General features: G+C 40.4%; 1 protein-coding gene across 1 annotated transcript in view; it reads right to left on the reverse strand.

The window, feature by feature from the left end:
* Positions 1-17,518, reverse strand: part of LOC115193514 (ABC transporter G family member 20) — a 38,511-nt gene that overhangs the window by 15,751 nt on the left and 5,242 nt on the right. Inside the window, exons 4-8 of the mRNA XM_029752206.1 lie at positions 13,769-13,923; positions 9,882-9,989; positions 9,050-9,143; positions 3,958-4,032; positions 702-882 (exon numbers count right to left, since the gene is read on the reverse strand). Coding sequence (XP_029608066.1) covers positions 702-882; positions 3,958-4,032; positions 9,050-9,143; positions 9,882-9,989; positions 13,769-13,923 — 613 coding nt within the window. The remainder of the gene's footprint in view (positions 1-701; positions 883-3,957; positions 4,033-9,049; positions 9,144-9,881; positions 9,990-13,768; positions 13,924-17,518) is intronic.

Here is a 17,518-nt window from a genome sequence, read left to right on the forward strand (position 1 = left end):
GTGTAGTGCCCATACAACCCTACATTTACCTGAGTATATACAGTATAGTGTCCATACAACCCTACATTTACCTGAGTATATACAGTATAGTGTCCATACAACCCTACATTTACCTGAGTATATACAGTATAGTGTCCATACAACCCTACATTTACCTGAGTATATACAGTATAGTGTCCATACAACCCTACATTTACCTGAGTATATACAGTATAGTGTCCATACAACCCTACATTTACCTGAGTATATACAGTATAGTGTCCATACAACCCTACATTTACCTGAGTATATACAGTATAGAGTCCATGCAACCCTACATTTACCTGAGTATATACAGTATAGTGTCCATACAACCCTACATTTACCTGAGTATATACAGTGTAGTGTCCATACAACCCTACATTTACCTGAGTATATACAGTATAGTGTCCATACAACCCTACATTTACCTGAGTATATACAGTGTAGTGTCCATACAACCCTACATTTACCTGAGTATATACAGTGTAGTGCCCATACAACCCTACATTTACCTGAGTATATACAGTGTAGTGTCCATACAACCCTACATTTACCTGAGTATATACAGTATAGTGTCCATACAACCCTACATTTACCTGAGTATATACAGTATAGTGTCTATACAACCCTACATTTACCTGAGTATGTACAGTATAGTGTCCATACAATCCTACATTTACCTGAGTACTTGGGCAGCTCTTCTACTGGTCCCGGCCCGACTCCCAGGATTGGTTGACTCTCTTCCCGGCCGCTCTCGAGTGATTGGCCGCTCTCTAGTACCCCACCCTGGGGGTAGGTACTGTGTTTGGAGCCCACCTGGTCTGAGGTCTCACACAGCTGCAGGAAGGCTTTCTCCAGGGTCTGCAGTGGGTGGATGAGGCAGTAGAGTAGATAGACAACACAGTCAATTGAACACACAGATAACACAGTCAAGGGTTTATATGATCAGTGGTCAACACAGAACCAACTAAGCACGGACTGACGCAGACGTCTTTTGGACTTCTTTTTTTGTACTGTCCAGACTGGCCTTGATTTCAACGTCCACGGACGTTCATTTTTGGTCAGGTTCAGACCGGACCAAATCTGAGCCAATCATAGCCATCTATTTTTCACAAGTTTGGATAGCACAGCACAGTACAGTAGAGCACAGCAGAGTACATTACAGTACAGTAGAGCACAGCAGAGTACATTACAGTACAGTAGAGCACAGCAGAGTACACTAGATTACAGTACAGTAGAGCACAGCAGAGTACATTACAGTACAGTAGAGTACAGCAGAGTACACTAGATTACAGTACAGTAGAGCACAGCAGAGTACATTACAGTACAGTAGAGTACACTAGATTACAGTACAGTAGAGCACAGCAGAGTACATTACTGTACAGTAGAGTACACTAGATTACAGTACAGTAGAATACAGCAGAGTACATGACAGTACAGTAGAGCACAGCAGAGTACACTACATTACAGTACAGTAGAGCACAGCAGAGTACACTACATTACAGTACAGTACAGTAGAGCACAGCAGAGTACAGTACATGAAAGAAAAGTAGTTTAGTACAGTAGAGTACAGTAGAGTATAATACATTATAATGTACTGTATTTTACCCTCATGTACTCTACTGAATTAAACTGTACTGTACTGCACTCTACTGTACTCTAGTGTACTCTGCTGATTTAAACTGTACTGCACTCTACTGTATTCTAGTGTACTAATTAAACTGTACTGTATTGTACTCAACTGAATTAAACTGTACTGTATTGTACTCTACTCTACTGAATTAAACTGTATTGTATTGTACTCTACTCTACTGAATTCAACTGTATTGTACTGTATTGTACTGTACTGAATTAAACTGTATTGTATTGTACTCTTCTGTACTGAATTAAACTCTACTGTCCTTCGTACCATAATGTACTGTGCCCTACTGAATTAAACTGTATTGTATTGTACTCTTCTGTATTGAATTAAACTCTACTGTCCTCCGTACCATAATGTACTGTGCTCTACTGAACTGTGCCGTACTGTACTGTGCTCTACTGAACTGTGCTGTACTGTACTGTGCTCTACTGAACTGTGCCGTACTGTACTGTGCTCTACTGAACTGTGCCGTACTGTACTGTGCTGTACTGTACTGTGCCCTACTAAACTGTGCCGTACTGTACTGTGCTCTACTGAACTGTGCCGTACTGTACTGTGCTCTACTGAACTGCGCCGTACTGTACTGTGCTCTACTGAACTGTGCCGTACTGTACTGTGCTCTACTGAACTGTGCCGTACTGTACTGTGCTGTACTGTACTGTGCTCTACTAAACTGTGCCGTACTGTACTGTGCTCTACTGAACTGTGCCGTACTGTACTGTGCTCTACTGAACTGTGCCGTACTGTACTGTGCTCTACTGAACTGCGCCGTACTGTACTGTGCTCTACTGAACTGTGCCGTACTGTACTGTTCAAACTTGTGAAACATAGCCTAGATGTCTATGATTTGTTCAGGTTTGTTCTGGTCCGGACTGACCCAATGTGTTCTTGCTTGGGGGCGGAGCGCATTAGAATAATTTACATGAACCTTTACATTTTGGTCATTCAGCAGACGCTCTTGTCCAGAGTAACTTCCAGTCAGTGCATTCAACTAAGGTTGATAAACAACAACATCTCAAGGTCATAGCAAGAAAAAAACATTTCTGTAACCGTTACTGAGAATGTTCTTGTAGTTGAAGTGGTTTGTTGGTTCATTCCATTTGTTGGACCACTTTGAAGGTCATTGCTGCCCGTTTTAAAGCTTTTGAAAAAGCTTACATAAGTGACTGACAGATTGGAGCAATAAGATATATGATATGTTGCAATCTTCACTTGGCTCCTCTTTCTTATATTAAATGGATAAAAAAAGTATTATTCTGATATAATGCAAACTTAATTGAGAATGTACAGTATGTGCAGTTTAAATCAATTACCAAAATTACATCTCTTCAACTCATTCAGAACTGTCCAGAAAATACATATTTTCAACGTCTGGATAATACGTATTTTCAACATCCGGAAATACATATTTTCAACTTTCATTTAGAACCAAAAATGAACCCGAATTCCACCTCCAGAAAATAGAACTTTTCAACATCCGGAAAATACGTATTTTAAATGTCCGGAAAATACCGTACCAGTCTAAAGTTTGGACACACCTACTCATTCAAGCGTTTTTCTTTATTTTAGTACAATTTTTTATATTGTAGAATAATATTGAAGACATCAAAACTATGAAATAACACATATGGAATCATGTAGTAACCAAAAAAAGTGTTCTTCAAAGTAGCCACCCTTTGCCTTGATGACAGCTTTGCACACTCTTGGCATTCTCTCAACCAGCTTCATGAGGTCTACTTTGAAGAATCTCAAATAAAATATATTTTGATTTGTTTAACACTTTTTTGCTTATTACATGATTCCATATTTGTTATTTCATAGTTGTGATGTCTTCACCCTTGAATGAGTAGGTGTGTCCAGACTTCTGATTGGTACTGTATGTTTTTTCATCTTTCATTCAGAACCTAAAATGAACATCTGGAAAATATGTTTTTTTAGACGTCTTTTGAATATAATTTTGCCTACTGGGAAGGCAGTCAGACATCAACAGTCAGACGTCTCACACAGCTGAAGGAAAGCTTTCTCCAGAATCTGCAGTGACTTGGTGGGTGGATGGTAGGAAGCAATAGGGTCAATGTAGGGCTACTGCCTGCATGGCTGGTTGTCTAGTGGTAACACTCCTGGCATCAGTCCCATAAAATATACTCTAATATATACCGCCGTTCAATCCCCGCTTCTACTGTACTCCCGCTTGCCTGTCCCCCTGTCTCCCCCCCTCTGTTTCCAACTGTCTGAATAAAGTGCGAAATCTACAAAATATAAGTTAATTGTATACACTGTTATTAGCTACTCACCGCAGCACTGTTCTGTTTCATCAAGGTTTCTGGTTCCCCCTCGGCCAACATTCGGCCATTCCTCATCAGACCCACCTGGATAGATAGAAAACAGCAGGGTCATTCCAAATGGAGTTTTGAGGAACGAGGCAAGGATAGAGGATGCGAGGAATCAAGGAAAGATGTATTAAGAAAGAGCCTTAGTCATCAAATATTTGTACGGGTAGGACTTGTTTTAGTATGACAGGTGAGGACAGGTTTATTGTGACAGGTGAGGACAGGTTTAGTATGACAGGAGAGGACAGGTTTATTGTGACAGGTATGGACAGGTTTATTGTGACAGGTGAGGACAGGTTTAGTATGACAGGAGAGGACAGGTTTATTGTGACAGGTATGGACAGGTTTATTGTGACAGGTGAGGACAGGTTTAGTATGACAGGAGAGGACAGGTTTATTGTGACAGGTATGGACAGGTTTATTGTGACAGGTGAGGACAGGTTTATTGTGACAGGTGAGGACAGGTTTAGTATGACAGGTGAGGACAGGTTTATTATGTCAGGTGAGGACAGGTTTATTGTGACAGGTGAGGACAGGTTTATTGTGACAGGTGGGGACAGGTTTAGTATGATAGGTGAGGACAGGTTTATTATGTCAGGTGAGGACAGGTTTATTGTGACAGGTATGGACAGGTTTATTGTGACAGGTAAGGACAGGTTTAGTATGACAGGTGAGGACAGGTTTATTATGTCAGGTGAGGACAGGTTTATTGTGACAGGTGAGGACAGGTTTATTGTGACAGGTGAGGACAGGTTTAGTGTGACAGGTGAGGACAGGTTTAGTATGACAGGTGAGGACAGGTTTAGTATGACAGGTGAGGACAGGTTTATGTGACAGGTGAGGACAGGGTTATTGTGACAGGTGAGGACAGGTTTAGTGTGACAGGTGAGGACAGGTTTACTGTGACAGGTGAGGACAGGTTTAGTGTGACAGGTGAGGACAGGTTTATTGTGACAGGTGAGGACAGGTTTATGGTGACAGGTATGGACAGGTTTATTGTGACAGGTGAGGACAGGTTTATTGTGACAGGTGGGGACAGGTTTATTGTGACAGGTGAGGACAGGTTTATTGTGACAGGTATGGACAGGTTTATTGTGACAGGTGTGGACAGGGTTATTGTGACAGGTGAGGACAGGTTTATTGTGACAGGTGAGGACAGGTTTATTGTGACAGGTGGGGACAGGTTTAGTATGATAGGTGAGGACAGGTTTATTATGTCAGGTGAGGACAGGTTTATTGTGACAGGTATGGACAGGTTTATTGTGACAGGTAAGGACAGGTTTAGTATGACAGGTGAGGACAGGTTTATTATGTCAGGTGAGGACAGGTTTATTGTGACAGGTGAGGACAGGTTTATTGTGACAGGTGAGGACAGGTTTAGTGTGACAGGTGAGGACAGGTTTAGTATGACAGGTGAGGACAGGTTTAGTATGACAGGTGAGGACAGGTTTATGTGACAGGTGAAGACAGGGTTATTGTGACAGGTGAGGACAGGTTTAGTGTGACAGGTGAGGACAGGTTTACTGTGACAGGTGAGGACAGGTTTAGTGTGACAGGTGAGGACAGGTTTATTGTGACAGGTGAGGACAGGTTTAGTATGACAGGAGAGGACAGGTTTATGGTGACAGGTATGGACAGGTTTATTGTGACAGGTGAGGACAGGTTTATTGTGACAGGTGGGGACAGGTTTATTGTGACAGGTGGGGACAGGTTTATTGTGACAGGTGGGGACAGGTTTATTGTGACAGGTGAGGACAGGGGTATTGTGACAGGTGAGGACGGGTTTAGTATGATAGGTGAGGACAGGGTTATTGTGACAGGTGAGGACAGGTTTATTGTGACAGGTGAGGACAGGTTTATTGTGACAGGTGAGGACAGGTTTAGTATGACAGGTGAGGACAGGTTTATTGTGACAGGTGAGGACAGCTTTATTGTGACAGGAGAGGACAGGTTTATTGTGACAGGTGAGGACAGGTTTATTGTGACAGGTATGGACAGGTTTATTGTGACAGGTGTGGACAGGGTTATTGTGACAGGTGGGGACAGGTTTAGTATGACAGGTGAGGACAGGTTTATTATGACAAGAGCGGACAGGTTTATTGTGACATGTGAGGACAGGTTTATTGTGACAGGTGAGGACAGGTTTATTGTGACAGGTGTGGACAGGTTTATTGTGACAGGTGAGGACAGCTTTATTGTGACAGGTGAGGACAGGTTTAGTATGACAGGAGAGGACAGGTTTATTGTGACAGGCGAAGACAGGTTTATTGTGACAGGTATGGACAGGTTTAGTATGACAGGTGAGGACAGGTTTATTGTGACAGGTGACATCTCTGGCTCATGGTATAAATATGAAGGCTTGGCTCATGGCCAGTCATCATGTCACCTTTCCTATTGGTCAAAACATAATCCGAAATAAAACCAAATCAAACCACAAATGCATCCAACAAGTTTGGAGTTTGGGGCGAAAGGTAGCCCCAGTTGCTGGATCGAATCCTTGAGCTGACAAGATAAAAATCTGTCGTTCTGCCCCTGAACAAGGCAGTTAATTTGTTCTTAACTGACTTGCCTCGTTAAATAAAGATGAAATAAAAAAATTACATTTAGAGACACAAGCTGGATGTAGTCAATGTGTGCAAGGAATATGGGACCAATACTAAACGTTTGACTACTTTAATACACTATTAGGGAATTTGTTCAAATACTTATGACATCTTTAAAATGGGGGGACTAGATACATAAAGTGCTTTCATTCCTCAACGGTAAAACAGATACGTATTAAAATACCCTCAAATAAAGGTGACATTCATACTGTCACCTCACATTAAACACTTGATTCCAAATCCAGTATAGAGACTGTTATAGAGTATAGAGACAGTATAGAGACTGTTATAGAGTATAGAGACAGTATAGAGACTGTTATAGAGTATAGAGTATGTTATAGAGTATAGAGACAGTATAGATACTGTTATAGAGTATAGAGACAGTATAGAGACTGTTATAGAGTATAGAGACTGTTATAGAGTATAGAGACAGTATAGAGACTGTTATAGAGTATAGAGAAAGTATAGAGACTGTTACAGAGTATAGAGACAGTATAGAGTATGTTATAGAGTATAGAGACAGTATAGAGTCTGTTATAGAGTATAGAGACAGTATAGAGCCTTTTCTAGAGTATATAGACAGTATAGAGACTGGTATAGAGTATATAGACTGTTATAGAGTATAGAGACAGTATAGAGACTGTTATAGAGTATAGAGACAGTATATAGATGGTTATAGAGTATAGAGACAGTATAGAGATGGTTATAGAGTATAGAGACTGATAGAGTATAGAGACAGTAAAGAGACTGTTATAGAGTATAGAGACAGTATAGAGACTGTTATAGAGTATAGAGACTGTTATAGAGTATAGAGCCAGTATAGAGACTGTTATAGTGTATAGAGACAGTATAGAGACTGTTATAGAGTATAGAGACAGTATAGACTGGTATAGTGCACAGAGACAGTATAGAGACTGTTATAGAGTATAGAGACAGTATAGAGACTGTTATAGAGTATAGAGACAGTATAGAGACTGTTATAGAGTATAGACAGTATAGAGATGGTTATAGAGTATAGAGACAGTATAGAGACTGTTATAGAGTATAGAGACAGTATAGAGTCTGTTATAGAGTATAGAGACAGTATAGAGAATGTTATAGAGTATAGAGACAGTATAGAGACTGTTATAGAGTATAGAGACTGCTACGGAATATAGAGGCAGTATAGAGACTGTTATAGAGTATAGAGACAGTATAGAGACTGTTATAGAGTATAGAGACTGCTACGGAATATTGAGGCAGTATAGAGACTGTTATAGAGTATAGAGACAGTATAGAGACTGTTATAGAGTATAGAGACAGTATAGAGACTGTTTTAGTGTATAGAGACAGTATAGACTGGTATAGTGCACAGAGACAGTATAGAGACTGTTATAGAGTATAGAGACTGTTATAGAGTATAGAGCCAGTATAGAGACTGTTATAGAGTATAGAGACAGTATAGAGTCTGTTATAGAGTATAGAGACAGTATAGAGAATGTTATAGAGTATAGAGACTGTTATAGGGTATAGAGACTGCTACGGAATATAGAGGCAGTATAGAGACTGTTAAAGAGTATAGAGACAGTATAGAGACTGTTATAGAGTATAGAGACTGTTATAGAGAATAGAGACAGTATAGAGACTGTTATAGAGTATAGAGACAGTATAGAGACTGTTATAGAGTATAGAGACTGTTATAGAGTATAGAGACTGTTATAGAGTATAGAGCCAGTATAGAGACTGTTATAGTGTATAGAGACAGTATAGACTGGTATAATGCACAGAGACAGTATAGAGTATGTTATAGAGTATAGAGACAGTATAGAGACTGTTATAGAGTATAGAGACAGTATAGAGACTGTTATAGAGTATAGAGACAGTATAGAGATGGTTATAGAGTATAGAGACTTATAGAGTATCGAGACAGTAAAGAGACTGTTATAGAGTATAGAGACTGTTATAGAGTATAGAGACAGTATAGAGACTGTTATAGTGCATAGAGACAGTATAGACTGGTATAATGCACAGAGACAGTATAGAGTATGTTATAGAGTATAGAGACAGTATAGAGACTGTTATAGAGTATAGAGACAGTATAGAGACTGTTATAGAGTATAGAGACAGTATAGAGATGGTTATAGAGTATAGAGACTTATAGAGTATCGAGACAGTAAAGAGACTGTTATAGAGTATAGAGACTGTTATAGAGTATAGAGACAGTATAGAGACTGTTATAGTGCATAGAGACAGTATAGAGACAACCAATGTTTTCTCAAATGAACCTCTAAGCAGCTATGAAAACATATGGCATGTACGTATATAGAGTAGGGAGTTGTCTATCAGTAGGGAGTTGTCTATCAGTAGGTAGTTATCCATGTATATAGACTGTATCTTACCACATTGGCTTGCCTGGCCTCCTCTATGTAGTGTCTATCAGTAGGTAGTTATCATGTATATAGACTGTATCTTACCACATTGGCTTGCCTGGCCTCCTCGATGTAGTGAGTGGTGATGACGACTGATACTTTTCCAGTTTTCACAATCTCTACTAGATGCTGCCAGATCCTACAGGGACACATGACACAACTCAGTTTAAGGGCACATCCTATGGTCCCAAATGGCACCCTATTCTCTATAAAGTGCAGTTTTATAACCAGGGCTCTGGTCAAAAGTATTGCACTATACAGGACATGGGGTGCTGTTTGGGACAATGTTGTACTGTACCTCGAGCAGTAGAGATAACAGAGAGAGAGTGTGCAAATGTGATCATCTGCGCACCACACGACTGCGTGTCCCGTTGAGCTAAAGCCTAGGCATTAGCTTGGGGAGCTAACGCAGGTCTTGAGGTCTCAGGCAAGGTTACTCATCACATGAGTGCAGTTCAGAGAACCACCTTTCAGCGTCACACAACGAATAAACTAACTTTGTGCAGATATGATTTGATTACAACCATAAAGATGTCTTAATCTGTGTCCCAAAAGGCCCCCAATGTGCCCCGGTCTAAAGTAGTTCACCACATAGGGAATAGGGGGCCATCTGGGATGCAGTCTTAGCATGATGACCTGCCTGGGTTACCTGGGAAACACTGACCTGGTTGGGTTTTCTTTATCCATGAAGCATCTCAGAGTGCTGGTCTAGGATCTGTTAAGCCTTTTAAATCATAATAAATAAGAGGGGGGATCTGATCCTAGATCAGCACTCAAAGGTGTGAGACTGGTCTTTGAAGGCATGAGGTTGGGTACAATAGTTGGGTTTTCACAGTTTGGTTTTGGTTGGATGTGTGTGTGGTTGTCCAGTACATACTTGGCTCTCAGCACAGGGTCCACCCCGACTGTGGGTTCATCCAGAATCAATAACTGGGGGTTTTGAAGTAAGGCTGCTCCCAGAGACACCCTCCGTTTCTGCCCTCCGCTGTAAACACACACACACACACACACACACACACACACACACACACACACACACACACACACACACACACACACACACACCCACAGGACTGAGAGCTGTTGGTTCTGCTCTATGTTTGACAGTTGTATAAGATGCAACATTTTGAATCACATCAAATACATTACTATAATGTATGACCTTCTGCAGCTGAATTGTGTTAATGATATGGTGTGTTAATGATATAATAATGATTTAATAATATGGTTACATACCAGGTCTAAGAGTTACTAAACCAGATCTAAGAGTTACTATACCAGATCTAAGAGTTACTATACCAGATCTAAGAGTTATTATACCAGATCTAAGAGTTACTATACCAGATCTAAGAGTTATTATACCAGATCTAAGAGTTACTATACCAGATCTAAGAGTTACTATACCAGATCTAAGAGTTATTATACCAGATCTAAGAGTTATTATACCAGATCTAAGAGTTATTATTCCAGATCTAAGAGTTACTATACCAGATCTAAGAGTTATTATACCAGATCTAAGAGTTATTATACCAGATCTAAGAGTTATTATACCAGATCTAAGAGTTATTATACCAGATCTAAGTTATTATACCAGATCTAAGAGTTACTATACCAGATCTAAGAGTTATTATACCAGATCTAAGAGTTGTTATACCAGATCTAAGAGTTATTATACCAGATCTAAGAGTTATTATACCAGATCTAAGAGTTACTATACCAGATCTAAGAGTTATTATACCAGATCTAAGGGGTATTATACCAGATCTAAGAGTTGCTATACCAGATCTAAGAGTTACTATACCAGATCTAAGAGTTATTATACCAGATCTAAGAGTTATTATACCAGATCTAAGAGTTATTATTCCAGATCTAAGAGTTACTATACCAGATCTAAGAGTTATTATACCAGATCTAAGAGTTACTATACCAGATCTAAGAGTTACTATACCAGATCTAAGAGTTATTATCCAAGAGTAATCTTCCATCTTTTTTCAGATTCCCATGAGCTGATGCCATGACGATAGCTACACAGCAATTTAACACTGTTCCAGTGTCTATACGGGTTCACACTTCCACACTTCAGCGTTAAATTAACACACTACTTAGTGTTAAGACTTATTTGAATTTTTCCAAGGTTGACTTTCAACTAAATTGTAGAGTTACCACCCATGACTGTATTTGTTAGTGACAAAGGGCATGGTTGTTGAATTAATTCATATTTAGTCCTGTGGCCTTCACCAAGTGAGATCCTAAGCCAGGGATGGGCAATTTCTGAACTAATCATGAGCTCATTTCCTGCAATTCTACACATTTTGCCATTGATTACTACAAGTTTAGATAGCTGGCCGCTAGACTAACTTACCAATCTAAAATGGTTAGCTAACATGGGCTAATTGAGTGACTATCAGTGCCTGACATAACAAGTGGAACCCTGACCTGTTCACCGAACGTGCTACCTGTCCCAGACCTGCTGTTTTCAACTGTCTAGAGACAGCAGGAGCGGTAGAGATACTCTGAATGATCGGCTATGAAAAGTCAACTGACATTTACTCCTGAGATGCTGACCTGTTGCACCCTCTATAACCACTGTGATTATTATTATTTGACCCTGCTGGTCATCTATGAACATTTGAACATCTTGGCCATGTTCTGTTATAATCTCCACCCGGCACAGCTAGAAGAGGACTGGCCACACCTCATAGCCTGGTTCCTCTCTAGGTTTCTTCCTAGGTTCTGGCCTTTCTAGGGAGTTCTTCCTAGCCACCGTGCTTCTACATCTGCATTGCTTGATGTTTGGGGTTTTAGGCTGGGTTTCTGTATAGCACTTTGTTACATCAGCTGATGTAAGAAGGGCTTTATAAATACATTTGATTGATTGATTGAAGTGAAAAACTGTTAATCCACATGGGCTGCCAGTTGCCCATCCCTGTCCTAAGTGAATATGCTGTCATTAAATACAAATTATTTAAAGGGATACTTCGGGATTTTGGCAACGCTAGTAGATTCCCATAGAATTCCAGTCATTGTGCTAATGCTAGTGGCTCGCGAAACTACCTCTAACTTCCTTCATACTGGACACAGAGACATGAAAATGTAAAGGGCCTCATTGCCAAAATCCTGAAGTATCCCTTTAAGACAATACAATACATATTTCTTATACAGTGGCCTACAACTCATAGTTTACAGGCCACATCAAGTTCTGCATGTCACATTATGCTGGCTTGCAAAGTGATGTCTCATTCCTATTGAAATCCAGCCAGAACAGGGGATATCCAAAATTTTGAATTTTTATTCACCTGCAACCTGCATTGTGAATGACTGCCAGAGTTAGGAAGACTAAAATATCACACTACCTAAAGCAATACACTGGAACAACCATTTCAGCAACTCTGGTTATTAACACCAACACTGGGGTTATTTAACACCACTGAGTGTTAATTTAACTCCTGAATCAACACTAGAAGTGTTACACTGAATAATCAACGCCAGGTAACACTGGCCAGTTTGCTATGTACTATTACTTTTACATCTATAAGTAATAAGCAATCATTGAGGAGTTGTTTTGATGGAAGTGAGGGAGGCTTCTTTTTGGCATTGACGTCTTGACAAATGTCTGTTGCATAACACCTACTTAGTTTCAGACAGGGCGGGCTGACTCCACAGCATTTTTACATGACAGAAGCCTGTGACACACAAACATAAACCTCCTCAGGGGGAAACAGTTTCCTTCTCTTTCTATCTCTCTTGGTTGTAGACTACTTTTCCCCCAGATCAAAATGAGAGATATTGAGTCCCAAACAGCACCCTATTTCCTATATAGTGCACTACTAGTCAAAAGTAGTGCACTATACTGGGTATATTGTCCCATTTGGGACTCAGCCATAGTCTAGGCACAGGGCGAGGAGATTAAAACCCACTATAGACCAACTGGAGAGCCCAAAATGTTTGAAATGTCCCTTTCCACCTCTTTCCCGAAATCATTAACTACAGGACAGCAGACATGTCAATAAGCAGACATGTGCATAAGTACCAAGTGCTGCTTATATTTGGGACAGGCGTAGTTTGTAATTTATTTATAATTTTAAATGGAATATCATAATTTTTTGGGGCATTAGTGGGAATAGTTTCCCATTCACAATTAGCGATGGTCACCCCAAAGTCTTGCTGCCATGCCATTTCCCACCACAAAACACCAGAACATGGATAAAAAGAGTAGAAACAGCTCACCTGTTTTTACTCTGTGATTTGACTATTAGATGTTCAATGATTATTTAGAAAAAAAATATTTAAAGAGAAATAGTTTCCCCATGTTAAGAGGTCAGTTCACGTAACAAGGTTGACCTTAAAATGAGGGATCACAAAACACATGAAATAAATAATCATCTTCAGAAATGACTGTCAAAGCAACAACATAACTAGGACTTTACAATGATGGTGAAACTTGGAGAAATGTTGGGGTTAGGTGTGTTAACATCTTCCTAGGGTTGACGGAGGGACATGTCACAATGCAGAACTTTGGCACATTAGTATGCCTTTATTCATATTAAAAATGAATGTGGTCTATATTAAAACACACTTAGTTTGATATCACAGGCTTTTAAAATTCAATATTGGTGCACAACTTGTACTTAAAATAGAAATATCAAAGGGACGCGAAAGGCACTTATTTAACCAGAGTTAACAATGCTCCGAAAGCTGAAGGAAAGGTTTCCAGAAATCCTGGGAACTTTGGGAAAGATACTGGGATTTTGCAACCCTAATTACCTGAGTTTTCCAACCAGGCTGCTGTTGTGAGGTAGGTCCAGGAAGTCCACCAGGAAGTCCATGCGTGTCTGGGTGTCCGTAGCTGACAGGCCGTGGATCCGTCCGAAGAACGTCAGGGTGTCACTGATAGAAAACTCATTGTACAACGCCAGGTCCTAAAGGGGAAACACAATGTTTTGTCATGGTATGTGCTGTGTTTTGGTGTGTTGTGTTCAGCTGTGAGCTGTTAGTTGAAATCTTGGAAATAGAACCAGAACGTAATTTTACGCTGAGCAGCGTGAACCTCTCGCGGAGCTGTGCTGCTTATGCCCAGGTTTCATTTAAGTGAAAAGGAGATGCCCAGCCAAAGTTAGGAGTCTAGTAGCAGGCCAGTAACACGAGATACCTCTTCTGTACCATGCGGGAAGGGTCAGTGCTATCCAGGATCCTAGGGACATCCCCACCCTAAACCATAACCCTAACCTTAACCTTAACCCTAACCCCTAACCTTCCCTTAAATGTCTCAAATTCATATTTATCACCACCAGCACCACCCCAACATCAACATATATGAAAATTATGCGTTTCTATGATTTGTAGTAAAAAAGATAGAGGAAGATAAGTAGACAATTAGTAGACAATTACTAGGCAATGCCTGCTCATAATTGGCTAAAATCACATGATGCACACCGATGATGTCATTGAAAACACTTATCTTCCTCTATTTTTTTTACTACAAAACATAGAAACACTCCATTTTAACATATGTTGATGTTGTGGTGGTGCTGGAGATGATGAACATGAAGTGGACATTTTTTTTAAAGTATTCAATTGGTGGACTTTTTCTCCCCAATTTCATGATATCCAATTGGTAGTTACAGTCTTGTCCCATCGCTGCAACTCCCGTATGGACTCGGGAGAGGTGAAGGTCGAGAGTCATGCGTCCTCCGAAACACGACCCCGCCAAGCCGCACTGCTTTTTGGCACACTGCTCGCTTAACCCGGAAGCCAGCCGCACCAATGTGTCGGAGGAAACACTGTCCAGCTGGCGACCGAAGTCAGCGTGCACTGCGCCCGGCCCGCCACAAGGAGTCGCTAGATCATGATGGGACAAGACAATCCCGGCCGGCTAAACCCTCCCCTAACACGGGCAACGCTGGGCCAATTGTGCACCGCCTCATGGGTCTCCCGGTCACGGCCGGCTGTAACACAGCCTAGGATTGAACCAGGGTCTGTAGTGACGCCTTAGACCGCTGCGCCACTCAGAAGGCCCAAGTTGAATTTTTTTTAAATGTCCCTTTAACATTAACCCCTACCCTAACCTTAACCCCTACCTTAACCTTAACCCCTACCCTAACCCTAACCTTAACCCCTACCCTTACCCCAACCTTAACCCCTACCCTTACCTTAACCCTTACCTAACCCAAACCCTAACCTTAACCCTACCTTAACCAAGGACCATAGAGGATGACACCCCCCAGCTATGACTCTATTCCTAAGTAACTGATTGGCTAGCAAGTGAAAATACACATCTAATCTAGTTACCATGGCGTTCCGCATATCTCAATTCGCCCTTGCACTCCTAAACAACATTTAAAAAACCCTTTTAGAATAGTTCAAACCTATAAAACCAGTCCTCTGTTCGTAACAGCTTCTAGTTTTGAGAACAGAAAACTGTATTGGGATCGAATGTTTCATCAATGAGAAATTAGCAGAATGTCTGACAAATTTCATCTAGCTCTATCTCCCACTTCCCGCCACTGGACTTCCTCTCACCACCAAAGAAGTTCTAAACGAATGCTTCAGATTTATACATCCATTGAGACACCTGTCTCCTTCTTCTACTGTATCTGTGCCACACCTGTCGACAGGCTGAGTCTGCCTGTAGCTGTGTGTTTCCTGCAGCTGCTGAGGAGGTAAGGAGGTAAGCTCATCTGTACATACATCTCCCTTAAACACGAGTAAGACGCTTTGTGAATACGGACATACTATGGAGTATGTTCTACTGTTTACCTGTGGTATGTAGTGTACCTATAAGGTAACAGTTTACCTGTGGTATGTAGTTTACCTGTGGTAAGTAGTGTAGCTATAAGGTAATAGTTTACCTGTGGTATGTAGTGTCGCTATAAGGTAACAGTTTACCTGTGGTATGTAGTGTACCTATAAGGTAACAGTTTACCTGTGGTAAGTAGTGTAGCTATAAGGTAATAGTTTACCTGTGGTATGTAGTGTCGCTATAAGGTAACAGTTTACCTGTGGTATGTAGTGTAGCTATAAGGTACAGTTTACCTGTGGTATGTAGTGTACCTATAAGGTAACAGTTTACCTGTGGTATGTAGTGTAGCTATAAGGTAACAGTTTACCTGTGGTATGTAGTGTACCTATACGGTAACAGTTTACCTGTGGTATGTAGTGTAGCTATAAGATAACAGTTTACCTGTGGTATGTTGTGTACCTATAAGGTAATAGTTTACCTGTGGTATGTAGTTTACCTGTGGTAAGTAGTGTAGCTATAAGGTAATAGTTTACCTGTGGTATGTAGTGTACCTATAAGGTAACAGTTTACCTGTGGTATGTAGTGTACCTATAAGGTAACAGTTTACCTGTGGTAAGTAGTGTAGCTATAAGGTAATAGTTTACCTGTGGTATGTAGTGTACCTATAAGGTAACAGTTTACCTGTGGTATGTAGTTTACCTGTGGTAAGTAGTGTAGCTATAAGGTAATAGTTTACCTGTGGTATGTAGTGTTGCTATAAGGTAACAGTTTACCTGTGGTATGTAGTGTCGCTATAAGGTAACAGTTTACCTGTGGTATGTAGTGTACCTATAAGATAACAGTTTACCTGTGGTATGTAGTGTCGCTATAAGGTAATAGTTTACCTGTGGTATGTTGTGTCGCTATAAGGTAACAGTTTACCTGTGGTATGTAGTGTACCTATAAGATAACAGTTTACCTGTGGTATGTAGTGTACCTATAAGGTAACAGTTTACCTGTGGTATGTAGTGTAGCTATAAGGTAACAGTTTACCTGTGGTATGTAGTGTACCTATACGGTAACAGTTTACCTGTGGTATGTAGTGTAGCTATAAGATAACAGTTTACCTGTGGTATGTTGTGTACCTATAAGGTAATAGTTTACCTGTGGTATGTAGTGTACCTATAAGGTAACAGTTTACCTGTGGTATGTAGTGTAGCTATAAGGTAACAGTTTACCTGTGGTATGTAGTGTACCTATACGGTAACAGTTTACCTGTGGTATGTAGTGTAGCTATAAGATAACAGTTTACCTGTGGTATGTTGTGTACCTATAAGGTAATAGTTTACCTGTGGTATGTAGTTTACCTGTGGTAAGTAGTGTAGCTATAAGGTAATAGTTTACCTGTGGTATGTAGTGTACCTATAAGGTAACAGTTTACCTGTGGTATGTAGTGTACCTATAAGGTAACAGTTTACCTGTGGTAAGTAGTGTAGCTATAAGGTAATAGTTTACCTGTGGTATGTAGTGTACCTATAAGGTAACAGTTTACCTGTGGTATGTAGTTTACCTGTGGTAAGTAGTGTAGCTATAAGGTAATAGTTTACCTGTGGTATGTAGTGTTGCTATAAGGTAACAGTTTACCTGTGGTATGTAGTGTCGCTATAAGGTAACAGTTTACCTGTGGTATGTAGTGTACCTATAAGATAACAGTTTACCTGTGGTATGTAGTGTCGCTATAAGGTAATAGTTTACCTGTGGTATGTTGTGTCGCTATAAGGTAACAGTTTACCTGT

This window comes from Salmo trutta, chromosome 5, assembly GCF_901001165.1.
Source record: "Salmo trutta chromosome 5, fSalTru1.1, whole genome shotgun sequence".
In the NCBI taxonomy this organism is placed as follows: domain Eukaryota; kingdom Metazoa; phylum Chordata; class Actinopteri; order Salmoniformes; family Salmonidae; genus Salmo; species Salmo trutta.